The sequence below is a fragment of the Sarcophilus harrisii genome, chromosome 1, assembly GCF_902635505.1.
Source record: "Sarcophilus harrisii chromosome 1, mSarHar1.11, whole genome shotgun sequence".
Taxonomy (NCBI): Eukaryota; Metazoa; Chordata; class Mammalia; order Dasyuromorphia; family Dasyuridae; genus Sarcophilus; species Sarcophilus harrisii.
The window spans coordinates 217,061,573-217,077,453 of NC_045426.1; the positions used below are offsets into that span (position 1 = coordinate 217,061,573).

The 15,881-nt window shown below is 38.3% G+C and overlaps 1 protein-coding gene across 4 annotated transcripts; it reads right to left on the minus strand.

Moving 5' to 3' along the window:
• Positions 1 to 481: 481 nt before the first annotated feature.
• LOC116419077 (perilipin-3-like) lies at positions 482 to 13,156 on the minus strand. 4 transcript variants are annotated; one of them, XM_031937036.1, is made up of 8 exons: positions 13,077 to 13,141; positions 10,835 to 10,894; positions 6,546 to 6,700; positions 5,461 to 5,537; positions 3,887 to 4,040; positions 3,449 to 3,603; positions 2,797 to 2,913; positions 483 to 910 (listed from the first exon to the last, which is right to left on the minus strand). In XM_031937036.1, exons 3-8 carry the CDS (start codon positions 6,679 to 6,681, stop codon positions 629 to 631), a joined length of 921 nt encoding a protein of 306 aa, XP_031792896.1. In that variant the 5' UTR covers positions 6,682 to 6,700; positions 10,835 to 10,894; positions 13,077 to 13,141; the 3' UTR covers positions 483 to 628. The 4 variants fall into 4 exon arrangements, with proteins under 4 accessions (XP_031792906.1, XP_031792896.1, XP_031792900.1 ...); XM_031937046.1 differs by lacking the exons at positions 10,835 to 10,894; positions 13,077 to 13,141 and adding an exon at positions 11,268 to 11,352 and having other exon boundaries at positions 482 to 910; XM_031937040.1 differs by lacking the exon at positions 10,835 to 10,894 and having other exon boundaries at positions 13,077 to 13,156.
• Positions 13,157 to 15,881: the final 2,725 nt, after the last annotated feature.

Genomic DNA, 15,881 nt, shown 5'->3' on the forward strand with positions numbered 1-15,881 from the left:
TTACTTGGTGCTGGTCAGCTAACCCAGAACTGATCCTCAATTTCTAACCCTAATTCATGCCTTTTGTGCCTAATATTGCCTCTGCTGCTGGGTGCCTTGTCAAGTGGCCTAAATTCCCAAAGATTCCCCCCTCCCCAAAAAAAGTGTTGTGAGATGTTGAAGAGGCAGTTTCAGAGTACATGATGCTGTTCAATTTTGGATAATTAAATGGCTGGGATGAATTACATTTATTCTGTCTTTTTTGTCTGATGGCTAGCACATTTAACAGGAGCAATTTTGCAGTTTTTGCTAGTTATTTGCAGAAAAATTTTAAGCTGATATGTTAATTTTACTAGTGGGGGGGAGTTTTGGGACAATTCATTACCTAATTTAATTCAGTTAAATAAGGGGCTGCGAATTGCCCACTCACACAGCTGAGGTTGATGAATTTGACTCCAGGCCCTGCAACTCCATCCCTAGCTCCCCCAAATCTATTCTGCAATTAAATGATCCACAAAACCCAAGTTTTTAATGCAACTTTATTTGCATAATCTGAAAAGTACAAAGAGCATAATATGAACTAGCATAACACTGCTTGCCAGTAACTTGGAAATATCAATCTGATCCCAGATCACAATTTCTTAAGTGTTTAGAATCCTTCTAAGAAATAATACAACAACAATTTTTCTACATTTCCCTGGGCTTGGATCAGCTTAACCTGGCTCTGAGCCAGACGATGCTTGTCTAGATCTTCAAACCCATGGCTTAGGGAAAAGATGGTATGGAGGTCCTGCATGTCACTGCAGGCCTGTTGGATGTCGTCTTGTAGGCTGCTTGGGAGACCTTGGACCTTATGCATGAGATCCATGAAGGCTGACTGCAATTTCAGAGAAATGCTCCGGGACATATCCAGAGTCACATGTTCCAAGAACTACAAGAAAAAGGGAACAAAGTATGTAGCTGCTGTTCATTCTGACACACATTTAGACAATTGCTAATAGTTAATTTAAATTCCTACAAAGCCCCATCTGCAAAACTCATTTCTTAAAGTTTTAGCCCTTTTTTTTTTTTTTTTTTTTAAACAGTTGGCATTCCTGTCAGTCTAGTCCCTTCGGTTCAATCATCTTAGCACCAGGGGAAAGGTGACACAACTTATTTCCTTTTTCTAGTCTTTCCCTTTCAGAAAGGTTTTGAGTCGATTTTGTTTTGTGGGTTTTATGGAGGTCATGTTCTCTTGAGGCATTTTTCCTGTCTCAGCTGGCTTAGGGAACCTTGGCTTGTGGAGGATCAGCCTTTTTAGGCTGATCAGATACCTTTTTAGACTATATTAAGACTTCTGTCCACATCTTCCCGAGGTTTTGAAACCTGGGTCCACTTGGAGCTTGCAAAGTTACAACTTCTTAAGGCCCTTATTTCTTCCTTTTCTAGATGTTAGAGATCCTCCAAGACTTATTTGTGATCTTTTGTGATCAGCCCTATATTTGGGCTATCTTTTGTGTCTGTCTCCCATTTCTTCACCATATTCTGATATCTGAAATTTCTTTATGCTTCTCACACTCAAAACAGGATCAAGAACTTGGACAGTACTTCTGCTACAACTACTGCCAACTCGGCAATGTCCTAGCTAGTTACTTGTGGATCGTCATTTCTATATCCCAGCGTGTATCTTCCCTTTCCTCAAGATTAGTCTCCAAATCTCAGCTTCCTTCAAAGATTCATAAGACCAATCTAATCTACATCAGGTTTTATTAAAATGAATCCAGCTGCCTGGATGATACTGAGAAATCTCAGTGCCCAAGTCACTATGCTGAGATTACTTTTTCTTTCTCAGTTTACAATTTCAGGAATAGCAAGAGTGCCCATCTTGCATGAAATCTTCCTCAAATCTTTTGTTACGTTTTTGCCACATACTAACCTCAATACTTGTGAAGACTACAGTAGCCACAAGTAACTCTTGGTATAAATCAGATATGGCTACAAAAAATTATTTGTCTATTCACTGTAATAGTCAACTTTTTCTGAACTAGTGATATATGGTCCATAGATACCTTAAAACTTATTGTTTATAGAATATAATTAGAACATATACTATATTCTATATATAATCCACTATAATCCAAGACTTCCTGAAGAAGTTAATATGGTAGGGTACACTATTGTGTACCAATGTGTCTAAATTTCTTAATGAAATTTAATTTCATTAAATATACATTGGCTTCAGGCTTTACATGGTGTCCTACTTTTTCGTTACCCTAACTTTTAAACCTTGTCATTATCCCTAGCTCATTTTGCCTCCCCCCCATCCTACAACACCAGTTGTAGGAGTCATGGATTCCATCTGTTGTTGTCCCTTTTTCTACTGGTGGTTCTACCACCCTGGTTCAGATCTTGTTTCACCTAGACTTTTGACAGCCTCGTTTAGATTCCCGACTTCTCATTTATCCCTCTTATGTTTTCAAGGTAACCAAAGTAATCTTCCTAAAGCAGAATCCTAAAGTCAGATACTCCCGAGGAACTTTCCCCTCTACCCCTTTGTGTTCTGCTCCAGCCAAGCTACCTATGGCTTGGCCCCAAAACAGAATACTATGTGCTTGGAAATAATCTCATCTTCATGCCATGAGAGTCCCTGCTTACAAACCTTTTTTGATCTCCCAATTGTCAAGTTCTCTCCATCCTTCAGTATTGACATGGTAAAGTCTTCCTAGCTGAATGCTCAGTGAACCTTGAAGCTATTGGGTATTTATAATACACGGGAAGACAGGTTTACCCAATAGCCAGTTTGACATCAATGTTCTATGTGTCTACATACATACATACCTCAATATCATCTTCATCCTCATTTTCTAACTGCTTCTTACTCCACTCAATCCACAGCTCAAATAGTGCCTTACGGTAATTCTGCACATTCTCAAAAGTTTGCTTTCTTCTACAAGTCTAGTGGAACAAGAAACAGATAACATAAGTTTGAAGACATGTGTTTGCCTTCAAATTGTTCCTCAAAATTGCTAAATTTATCAAGGAGTCCAATTTATAATTCCCCCTCTGTATTTGAAGGTAGGTACCAGTAAATACCTGTACAATCATGGGCATCATTGAGACAGTATCCCAAGAGTAAGCTCTGATTAGAGCTAAATGTTTCTAATATTTAAAGGAGAGATTTTTCCCTTGTCCCATGCTCTTAGAAGGGGGTTGGGGGGAGAAGAGACAGGACTGTAGAAGCTACAGCAAAAGGCAGGTTTAAGTGAATTATGCATAGATAGGAATTTACACCAAAGTATAAGTGGTCACTTAACCAAAACAGTGACCTGTCTTGTGAAAATTTCTTAGTTCTTTTCCAATTCATTCATAGAAGTTAGAAACTGCTTGTTAAATGATTCCCATATAGAAAAGCACTATAACTATTATAAAAACCATTAAGAAGGAACTAGTTGGTTTAGGAGTAACTTAAAAAAATCCTAGAAAATCCTACCAATTCAATTGTTTCATAGAGCTGGTACAAGAGTCCTCTGATGTTGTTCTTGATTCTTCTCATATTTTTCATTGTATCTTGGGGTTGGAGGTTGCTTCTCTTTCTTGAAAAGTATTCTCTAAAATAACAGTCTGCCTCTGAAGGTTCTTTGTTAACTATTGAATTTTAAAAATATATATATTAGAAAAATATGGATCACTCAGAATAACTTAAAATTTACTGCTACATGATCAAATTCACAAGTTCATCTAGTTTTTCTTAAACTAAGGCATTTAGCACTAAAAATAGCATTAGATTCTTATTCAGGGCTGAAAATTTCTAAGTGCTATGACACTGTTGTACCCTTAAAGGGTATCTATAAGCAATTTAGTCATCCAGTTTCCTAAAGATGCTGGAATCAGTCTAATCTGGAAAAGGTAGACTTTTATAGTCACTGACCCACATCTGGTGGTATTGGGAAGAATTTGTCCACATGTACTTCTAGTTTCTCTTCTTGGATTTCAGATAAGCTTGTGCTAGCTTCCTTGCTCATGTCATCATTGGAATTTGTTTCTTTCAATGGCTGAACGTTATCCATGGATAAATGTGATTTCTAGAAAGAAAAAAAGTATGGCACCATCCTGCTTTTTCATAGTCAAGCATGTATATAGTATGCTTAAATCGAACTAGATTTTTGATCCTGTAACCATCATTAAGTGAAATCGATCCTCCCCCCCCTTAAGGAGTGTTTCCCCTGAATTCATAGGAATTTCTGATATTTTAAGTGCTGATAAGATCTACCTGATCTAGGAAATGATCCCATCATTGTAATTGAAAGCGATATAGTAGGAAAGGTAAACAAGAAAATTTCAGAGACGTTTAATATGGGCATTTTGTTTGTATTTTAATGTTAATTATTAAAGTTCAAAATTCAGGGCAAAAGAAAATATTAGAAAGGGAAGTTCTTTGAAATGAAAGAGTAGATGCATATGTAGTTCTGAGAGCAGAGGCAAGGAAACTAGAAAAGCCAAGGTAAACTATAATATAATAACACGGGATTGTTATTAATGGTAGGAATCGCCACACAAGTGTGGCAGACAGGGATTCAAGGCTCACAAGCAGTGATTGCTTCTTGTAGAAACGGGATTTGGTTGTGTCCCACTGTATTAAGCTTAATAAAGGGGAACAAGGCACTTCCTTTTGAAGGAACCCCCCCCGGAAATAAATTAGTTGGTCCTTTACATAGTTTTGATGTTGCTTTTGTTTAATATTACATTCTGTATAGAAGTAACTAGTTAGCTCCATCTTCAAATGTACTGCATAACCAGTTATGTAATTCACAACCTGTTTGCCTCAGTTTCTTCAACTAAAATACAGAATGAAAATAGCACCAACCTTATATAGGTTTGGGGATCAAACAGGATATTGTTTACAAAAGCACCCAGGACATATTAAATACCTACAAAATAATTACTAAGTGTTCATTTCATTCTCCCTCCCCTCCCCCCAAACTGACTTGAATGTTGTCAGTTACTACTGAGGACAAGGTATGTGATAGGAGAAAATGTGATATTTTATTACCCTTCCCTTGTCGATAAAATTTCCTTTCAATTAAATGTCATCTGTTCATAATGGATCACTCCCTAGATTTAATACCAGTGCTTTGGCATTTATTAATTTTTATTCTATCTCTTCACAGCTATTTACTCTGCCCTCTTCAATTTTCTGCCTTCAATTAATAGATTCCACTACCCTTCAAATAGGGAGCAGGGAAGAGAGGAACGATTTCTATGGAGCCTTTCTTCAATCTTTCCTATGAATTCAGTCTCTTGAATTCACAAGTTTAATGTTTAGAATAAGGCTATATCTACTAGAACACGGAAAAGGCCACTAGAGACTTCAACATGCCTAGTTATTACTTCTTTCTTATATAAGAATAGTGTCTCTCTAATGAGATTAAGACATTTGAGATATTGGAGCTAGGACTAGATTTTTCTTGGTAGAATTTTCTTTCTGGTAATTAGGAAAATTACCTCCTGTTCTGGTACTTGTGGTCTGCTCATTCTCTCTTGCTCGATAGGCTCGTTTGAAGCTGAAGGCTCCTTTGAAGCTGAAAACAAGAGGCATTATTACTTAAAAACCAGAAAATGTTGATGTGCTTAGCTTCCAATAATGTAAGTTAGTACCAGTAATGACAACTCTGGGCCAAAAGCAATTAAACTACCACTTCAAAGGAAGTTTCTATTTCACAAGAAATGACCACATTGAATTCAGAGATTAATTGTAAAGATTTTAGAACAAAGATCTTAATGGTAACCTATTTAGGTTATTTATAATAACCTATTATATCAACGATATTTTTAAGGCTGGTCTTACTTTCTACTGAAGAGTATGCTATGATAGAGAGGGCATTGAATTTGGAGTCAGGAATTGGGCTCAAATCCTACTCCCTGCCCATGTGACCAGCACTTTCCCTTTCTCCAGAAATATGGAGGAATTGGGCAAGATGATCTCTGGAACCCTTCCAAATCCAATTACTGTGTTCTCCAGCCTTAGGTTGACTACAAATGTAATCAAATAATCAATTCTTAAACTCCAGCTGAAATACACATGTCTATAGGTCCTATATATATATAAGTATATAAGTATATAAGAATACTATGAGGACAGCTAGGTAGAGCAGTCAATTTTTGCTGTCATATTTTTGCTGTCATTACTTTTGGCAATGTTGATACAGTAATTATATCCTAATGTATTAGGATAATATTTTATATATTACCTTAGGTCTAGTACTCCCACATTCCTACACAACAGGCCTTCTAGGCTTTTATCAGCTTGGGGGTGGGGGAAGCAACCAAAACAATCGTGTCGGTCCAGTTTCGGAAGTAATCAGAGCTCAACTAATTCTGGGTCAAAGCTCTGTTGATGCTATTTTAATGTTACTTTATTCCTGGTCAAGAGGGAGATTTAATTTAATTGAACTTCCACTATCTTAAATCCAAATCAGGTTTTAGCACATTGAGACAAGTACTATTTTAACAAGCTAGCAGTATTATCTCCTTTTTTCAAGAGTATCTACACTAAATGCATGTTTACCTCCAATTAAATGTTCACTTACTTTTGGAATTGAGACTAGTCGCAATATGTTTTACATCATTTAGCACCTTTTCAGAGATGGCCTGCTCAATCAGTGTAGTGCTTGTTCCAGTTTCTGAAAGCTGGTCCACTATGTGGCTGAAGTTATATCTGAACATTTTTTCTTCCTGTTACAAACTAAGAATATTGAATGACTAATTACGTAAGTCTCAAAAAAATTATATTGAAACCCTAACCCTAAAAATCTTTACAATTAATCTCTGAATTCAATGAGGTCATTTCTTGTGAAATAGAAACTTCCTTTGAAGTGGTAGTTTAATTGCTTTTGGCCCAAATTTGTTATACTGAATTCAGGAGAATTCTATCTTAGAACACATGTGGCCATGCAAGATAGTGGAAACAATGCTGGGTTAGAAATTGGAATAACTGGGATTGAGTTGGAGCTCTGTAAATCTGTGCTAGAATTTCTCTAAACAAGGTAGTTTTAAGGTGATTAAAAACCGACACCAACAACAAAAAACCAGAGCAATGGAACACCCAAGTTTAATTCAAATATCGGCTATTTACCAGCTGTATGAGCCCATTTATACCCGTTTCCTCAGTAAAATGTGATGGAAAAGGCAAACCGTATCTCAGCCAAGAACACTACAAATGGGATCAAAGTTGGACGTGGCTAAACAAAATGACAAATGATGTGAGATGGAGGATAAATACTTACATTTAAAATGCATACAAGATCATTTAGGATCATGTCAAATTAACAAAAGAGCAAGCAATTCATCCGAGTATACAAAAGTGTGAACAAATGATCGAAAAAAAATTGGGGGGGGAAGGAAGGGGGAAGAGCTGCCAATATCTAATGATACAATCCCAGTTGCCACACCCCAAGGGCCCTTTGAGCCTCGTTTCTCCTCCCCAGTATTTCCCTAGCTCTGTTATCCTGCATTCAGTATTAGTTGCCATAATATTGCAACTTGTGGCTTGAGGGTGATTATGAGGTCAGAAGAAGCAATGTCCAAGAATTTTTGAAATAGTAAAGCAAAAAAAAGTTCCATGTGGATTTATATATTAGTGCTATCTCCTAGTTGTCTGAAGATAGGAATAGGGTGAAGCTTTCTTTTAAGAGGCCTTTAAAGGAAAGAGGGCAAGAGTAGATCCATGAAGGATTACAAGAAAAAAGTACAATGAGTATAGGGAGACGACAAACTTGAAAGGGAAAATGGCTTGTATCCACCACAATATTAGAAAACCATATGGTGGAGATCTCCAGAAGCAAAACAATGTTTGAGAAGCAATGGAGCAGGGTCAATGGAAGAGGCAAATACTCCTCCCACCATTGACCCTTATCCTCATTGGCTGAGGCTCTTATATTCTAAACTAGGGAACCACCCAAGAAATTGAACTTAGTTGCCCATATTTGACTGAAATAGGGAGAAAATGATGTAATGGGAGGATAGCAGGAAGGGCACTGAACCAGGTATGCAGATAGTAATACTACTGAGAGAAATAAGGCCAAACCAAAGGAGCTGCTTCCACCAGCTTTCCCCAAACCAGGACAGGTCTGTACAGGAACATGAGCTTTTACTGGATTTCCATTGTCAATTGTTTTGCACAAACTCCCCCTTCCTCAGCCAACAAATAATCCAGCACAAGTCTGTTGTAAAACAGCCTCTCTGGTTTAAGTAGCTTGGTCAGCCAAAAGATCTAGTACTTTAGCCTTCTAACTGGTTTGGCCTTATAAGTCCAATATAACAAAGTAGGTGAATATAAGCAGTTAAGCCACAGATCCAATAATGATGCTTTAGAGCAGGTTGTTCCCTCAAATATGTCTGAACTATTCCTTGTAAAAGGTAATATTGTTAGTCTGTAGTCCCTAGGGGACCTTCCCCCACAAAGGTGACATACTGACATTTCCATAAGCCTTGCTCCTTCCTCCAACTACAATTGGCAACTGACCATTGATCTGTTAGGTTAGAGGTACTCCAAAATGTAGAATGTCCCTGGGGTGACATTGTACCAACCTCATTGACAACTGTACCCAATGTATGTTATCTTTCCCCTTCTTTCATACAAGATCCCAGCAGTAGTAATTTGTAGTTTCTGGTTCAATTCAGTGAATTGTGGTTCATTTCTGGGAGTACAACTTTTCCAATCCTCCCCACATTTCAATTGAAGATTCCTCCCCAGCACTTACTTAAAGTAATTTAATATTGTTCTTATAACACTGCCTTCAACTTCCTACTCTTACCAAGAGAGCAGTAGCAGCTACTGCTTGTACACAAGTCAACCATCCTTGTTCCCGGATCTAATACTTTAAAAAGGAAAGCCATTGGTAAGGAGCAAAGAATCAGCAATGCAACATGGGCAGCTGATCTATAAACCTCCTTCCCCTCACCTGGAGTGAATTCCCCTTCATTTCATTTTCTCTGCTTATTTAATGGGTAATTATTTGGGTGTCAAAAGTTCTTTTCCACATAGCTCCCTTCCCCCCCCCCCCCATGATAATGAAAAACGCTTCTGAAGACAATATAGATCTTTGATAAGTCAGTCAGGGGTCTAGGATTGGAGTTCCAGAGATAGCCCTGCCTTCTATCAACTTAGTGTGTAAAAGGGGCCTAAAACAAACACCTTAGCCCAATCAGGGCATGATTAGGGCAACTCTAGTCCTAGGAAGTGAAAAGGCTAAAAGATTAACAGCAGCAACCAAAGTCTAAAATATCTAATAATTAATATATCTACATGTATATCTCCGCTGACCACTTGCTCAATTACAGACATTTGCTGTAAGAGGAAAAAAATCAGGGACATGATTTAAGGCAGTTCAGGTAACTGTGCTGTTTTAACCATTCCACCATTAACCATCCAGGGGTCCTCTACTGCCCTACTACTGCCCCGAAGGCCAGATGCGGCAGCTGAGGACATCCCCCTCACCCAGGGCTAAGTTTCTTTAAAGGCCCACAAAGTTTTTATTATAGTCCGGTCCTCCAACAGCCTGAATAGACATTGAACTGGCCCCCTACTTTGAGGGCCCTGAATTATGCAGACAGTCATACCTGAATTCAAAAAAAAGTAAATATTAGCTCTAGTCTCAAAAAATCTCCTATAGCAGATGAATCTAGTTCAATAATGACAGTAAATTGTTCATCCTAGAAAGTTCACAGCTTATATCTTATCTTTCATATCCAAGTAGATGGTTCTAACATTACACAGATCAGAAAAGGAACTTTCAGATTAATAAAGACAAAACTGAAAAGACTGAACAGCACGTTCAGTCTTCAGACATTGAAGTGTCTAGTAAAAAAGCAGGACAGCCCTAGTTCTCAGGGAGCTCACATTCCAAAAGGGGAAACTAAACATCTATGAGGGTTTAATTGCAGGAAAGATGGAAAGGGCCAGTGATCCCCACACTATAGAAACAAGGTAGATGTTGATGTAGCTTCTTCAATATCATTCCCATATACATTTTTCCTTGGTCTTTCAGCTGAGACCATTCCACTTAATAAAAGTCATTCTTGAACTAGATTCACTCCTTCATAACTGCACCTCTTAATTAGTACCCTCTCCTCTTGTGAGGAAAATTCAAAATAGACATAAGCTTTCCTCCCCATGGCCCCTGGAAGGCCTGATGGAATTAAATTAATTCCTTTTCCTTAAATTAAATCTTTTCTTTCAGGTACAAATTCAGTCTTTGTCACAGGTACAAATTCAGTCTGTCACACCCAGTGTGTTCAATGTCTTGATCACCTCAGACAAAACAATACCTTATTTTTCTTTTCCCTTATATTTTGGCAATTTGTTCTAACGACTTGGAATTTATCTCCCAAGGGACTCTCCACCGGTATTTTTTGATCACTTTTCTCATTTCTCTCGGCGAGGGCTGGCACTGGGCCACACCCATTGAATTTTGACGGAGTCCAAATTCCAAAATGCCCAAACACGCCAATTGACTTTCAGTCACCGGAGAAGGCCTGGCCTAGCCATCCTGTCCAGAGACCCCTCCAGAGTCGAAGACTTAAGGGCCTCACAGTGAGTTTACCTCTGGGTTGCTGCACAGCAAATTACTTGACTGGTCTATCCTCTGACCGAAGCAGTCAGGACTTACCTTTACCCACTTTACCTTGAGGAGCAAGGAGAAACCCCTGGATGCTGGCGGGCAGGGGGCCAGCCCACTAGCACCCCAAGGATTAACCTACTCACCACAACTAGTGTGATCCGGACTAGTCCCCAAGCTGTGTGGTTCAGAAATGGTGATGGCTCACCACTTAATAAAAATACTGGAGATCTCTAGAAGCAAAGCAAAGTCTACCTTACCTTCTCCAGAGAAAGGCGAAGCACTGGTCCAGCAGATCTCGAAGGGAATCGAAGTACCTCCTAAAGGCAGGGTTACCACTATTTATCCCTAACGCAACCACCCCTCCCACTACCGACCCTCATCCTCATTGGCTGAGGATCTTATATTCTAAACGAGGGAACTACCCAAGAAATTGAACTTGACCAATAAGTACATAGTTGCCTCTATTTCACTGAAATATAGAGAAAATGATGGTAGAGATGAGAAATGAGGGTAGCAGGAAGGGGACTTAGATATGCCCTTGACTCAATGCTTAAAATCCTTCAGGCCTACTCAAACTCTGAAGTAGATGAAGCCTTATTCAATTTTCACAACTGTCTTGAAAGATCTCACCTCATCTCCTTCAAAAGGAATGAGTATTATTATACAGACAATTTACATATCAGATCTTACTTTCCTTTTGCGAAGGACGTGAAGGAGAGTTGAATGGACAACTCGCTACTCCCAGTTTTCATTCAACTCCCCAGCTTGGAAGGAGTCAGTTCAAAGTTATGCCCTCGGGAAGTCACCAGAATTTTGTTAGCTGAGATTACTTCTTAGGGTCTAAAATGCTTGGATTTTATACTTAAAAAAAAAAGCCAAACTGATGAACTGACTTTCTGCTAGGAATAAAGTTAATAAGTCAGTACCTCTTCAAGCTCAATTTTCTCATCTGTAAAATGAGAATAATAGCACCAAGTTCATAGGATTTTTATCAGGATCAAACTTGACACTGAAGTGGGAAAGATTCCAATCTTTGATTCCCAACCCCCCTAGTTAATGTAAATTACTCTTTGACTCACAAATCCTGGTCCCTTTGAATTCCAATAGAAGATCCGGACCTGTCCCAGCCCCACTCAGATCTGAGCCAACTTTGGGGCTACACCCAAAAGCCCCTTGAACTAAGTCTCCTACTATAGAAGGGCCACACTGGGACTCCCTCTTTGCAGAGATTCTAAACATGCCAGCCTAGTGAGGACCCTCTGTCCACTGGACCCTCCAGTGCCCTCCTTATCTCTACTTTCACCTATCTCCTTCTTCTAAACTCAATAATAAACCTCTTTTATCAATCTAGCTCTCGGGCTAATAAATGCTTTTACTGGGGACTTGCCCCGCTACTAGACCTCATTTACTGCCATATCCTTGCGCCGAATCCAAGGGGGTTACAGGGGAGCTCTGTTTGACTTCCTGTACCCCAAATCTGCCACTAGACCGCAACTAAACCCTAATTTAATTTAGGTACCCCAAATCTAGACCTCAACATTTGGTCTATACCTCAACAACACCTGTAAGCAATTTGAAAACCCTTAAGAACTACACACATCTTATCATTAGTATCTCCCCTTCCTCCACAACATTAACTGGGAGTGTTTAGGAGGGAAGAGACAGACTCAAAGTACATGAGTTAGTATTAGTATCTAGGCCTTAAGTAGTATTTAGTTTGTGTAGACATTGACAGAACTAGCTGGTCTCTGTCATCGTCGGCACCAAGACATGCAGTTTTTAATCCCAAGACTTCTCTTGACCTCCCGCAGTGACTGGGGATTACTGAAAGGTGTCTGAGCATTTTTCTTCAAGTTTTAGGTCTTATGGGCTGCTTGATTTGGGGGCCTGCTCCTCCCAAACCCTAAAACTAAACATGTCATTCCACTGTGCACCTATTTCTAATTTTTAAACTAGTTTATGCAAAAAAGTTACCTGTTTCAAGGTATCACAGTGGAGTGGGTTGGGATGGGGAGGGAAGAGAAGGGCTGCACTTCTCTGGATTTGGAGCTCAGTAGGTTTCGGTTTATATCCTGGCTTAATTTTTTTTAAAGACCTTTTACTAAATAAAAAAAAGTCTTTGGGCCTTAATTTTTCTCATCTATAGGGTAAAGGAGTTGGACCAGTTGAGCTCTAAAGTTCCTTCAATCCCCAAATCCTAAAATGCAATTAGTTGTCACTCTTGATTAATTATTCACCCCGTTTTTATATTGTGAACTGAAATTTCACTCTTGGGTCTAGTCTTTGCTTGGACATATCATTTACTATCCAGTGATTATATTTAAAAAAAAACAAAAAAACCTTAAAGATTCTCTACCAAGCTATATTACGATAGCCACATATAATTCTTACAACCAAGGAAGTTTTTCCTTTCTATGTTTTCTTAAAAGTAGTGAAAAATACCCCCACTGAATTAAAGGGCTAAACCATGGCCCAACACCTCTCCTTCTCCCTACTTACCCAGTGACAAGCCCTGAGAATGCAGCTATTTTGACTTTTCTCTCCTATATGTGTGTATATATATATATGTGCACTCTTGGGTGGTGAGTGGGCATTGACCCTTATCACTGCCCGGTGAAGCAAATAAACAATCACCAAATAAATTTCTAGTCCTGTGGCCAATGAAAGCTTTGAGGTGGGTGGCAGAATTAGCAAAGAGTCAGTGACTTGAAAGGTTCTATATTAGTTCTCATACTTGTAAGTTACTGACTTCATAGCCTTTCTGACTTTTCAGTATACATTTGTTTGTTTACTCTTTAAAAAAAAAAAACTTTAATATTGATCATCCTGCCATCTAGGGGAGGGGGTGGGGGGAAGGAGGTGAAAAATTGGAACAAAAGGTTTGGCAATTGTCAATGCTGTAAAATTACCCATCCATATAACTTGTAATTAAAAAGCTATTAAAAATTTTTAAAAAGCAACTTTAATTTATCTTGCATCATTTATATAATTTTCTTTGTAAGCCTCGCTGAATCATTTTATTATTGTATAAATAAAGTGGAAATTTAAAAGATTTCCAAAGGATTTTTTCCTTACAAACAGTCCTCTGGAGAATAGCACTATTTCACATAAGTGTAGGTAAACAGATAATAAGCTGCAAGTTTATCCACTTACCAATCATTTCTTAAGTACAATAAGTGGGGGAAGGAAGGGAAAAGAAAAGCTAAGATTAAAGAATTTCTTTAAAATTTCTTAAAGGATTTCTTTAGGATTAACTATTCCCTTTTTACTTCTTTTTTTTCCTGTAAGAATCTAGTCAGTCGTGGTAGATCTGCCCTTAGTAACTCTGCCTGATCAATGGTTTTTTCTATCTGCATTGTTAACTAAAGTGATTTCATTAACGTCATATGGAAAAAGTTGGTACTCTAAAAGTATCTTTGATTAAATGATGATAGAAAAGTTAATGAAGTGACAAAGGTTAAAGGAAATTGGGCTGGGGTGTGTGTGTATTTAATTGTAGGACACAGCATGCTGTATGTTATGTAAATAAGTCTATGAAGAACAAGGGAATATGGAAAGGTTACTTTCAATTTGGAGGGAAATCAAGATCTAATGCTCAGGGTAGTGCTGGGACTGTTCCTAGGCATTTTTGTTGTGCCACAGTTCTCTTTTCATGTCCTGACGTAATTGTTTCCTATTCCTAATAGTTTCCCTATTTAGTTACTCTGCCTCAGGTTATAACCTTTCCCTCTTAATGTTTGATGAGATAAATGTCTACCTCAGTTGCTCTGACTCAAAGTCCCAGGCTATAATCATTCCCTCTTAAATGGCTGATGAGATAAAGGGTTTATATCTTTAGGTTATAATCATTCCTTCTTGATGTTTGACAGGATAAAGGTTTATCCATTTTAGATGTCATTAGAACATCAGTAACCTCTCCAGTACCTCCCTCCATTGTGTCATCCTAAGTGCCTCCCCCTATTAGGTTATCCCCATCCAGGTATCTTCCCCATTATGTTATTGTTCTTGTTGAGTCTTGCTGTCTAATGCTCAATGCTGGATTCTTTGAGATGACAGACTTGTCCAGCCCTGGGACCATTTGGATCCATTTGGTCCCAATATATCTCTCCATTTAATAAACTCTTGAATTGTTTTCTAATCTCTGTCTTGCTCAGTTTCTCCGGCATTACATTTTAAGGGGTGAGGGTATTTTAGGCTGAAGGGACATCCAAAGGCAGACATACAGGCTATGCTACAGGTGAGGAATCATAAGGAGGATAATATATCTGAAATGCTAAGTGTGTGAAGGGAGTAATGAAAGGCTGGAAAGGTAAGTTGCAGCCACAGAGTAAAGGATTTTAAATGCCAGACAGAGGAGTTTCTATTTGATCCTACAAGTCAGAGTTGAGAAGTGACATGGTTAGACCTCTGCTTTAAGAAAATTATTTTTGGCAATTATTTGTAGGCTTAGAGAAAAGAACGAATGGAAGCTGTGAGTCTAATTCAGGTGCTATTGCATAAGTACAGGAGAGAAGTGTTGAAAACCTGAAGTAGAGTTGTGTCAGTGATATAAAGATGATGGTGACCCTGGTAGAAATAAAAAAGTTGAAAGTCTGAAGTGTTAAGCTCTGGGGAGAAGATAATGAGTTCCATTTCAGGGCATGTAGAGGTGCCTTTAGAAGAATCAGTTTGAAATGCCTATTAGGCAGTTGGGGATGGCAGGATTGGAGATCAGAAGACCGATAAGCAATAAATAATGTAGAGATTGAGGAGCCACTTACAAAAAGCATTAAATCTTTGGGAGTGGATAAGGTGCATTGGTCTCTAGTTATATAATCCCCATCAATGAAAGAATACTTTAGCTAAGTGAGACTGAAATAATAAGATTTGACATTTATATATCACTTTGTGGCTCATAAATTGCTTTACATAAATTATCATGTATGATCATCATAATAATTATGAAATAGGGCAGTCATTTTTATGATCCTATTTATAGATTAAGAAATAAACTCAGAGGGACAAAGTGATTTGCCCCATAGTAGCTGGTTTATGACATGAAATAAGCTAGCTTCTCAGCTAGCCATTTGTAACAATATCACAAGAGTTGACCTGGTATCTAGATTGTACTAGAATCTAAAACTGAGAGTTTTTATGTAATAGTAATAATTGCTTAATCTTCATGGAGTTGTACATAGTGGACAGGAAAATACTCTCTTCAAAAGTCACCCAACTACATAGAAAAATTATATATTCATGTGTGTGTGTGTATATATATACATACAAATATTTATGTATGTGCATGACTGAGATCCTTCTGAGAGA

What these genes read in the sequence shown, in the direction of transcription:
- LOC116419077 (XM_031937046.1), bottom strand. Translation starts at nt 6,681, where the DNA reads ATGTTCAGATATAACTTCAGCCACATAGTGGACCAGCTTTCAGAAACT. An exon ending in CCCAATACCACCAGATGTGG is followed by an intron (nt 3,604 to 3,886) that starts GTCAGTGACTAT and finishes AAAATTCAATAG; the next exon opens with TTAACAAAGAACCTTCAGAG. An exon ending in TCTATGAAACAATTGAATTG is followed by an intron (nt 2,914 to 3,448) that starts GTAGGATTTTCT and finishes TTGTTCCACTAG; the next exon opens with ACTTGTAGAAGAAAGCAAAC.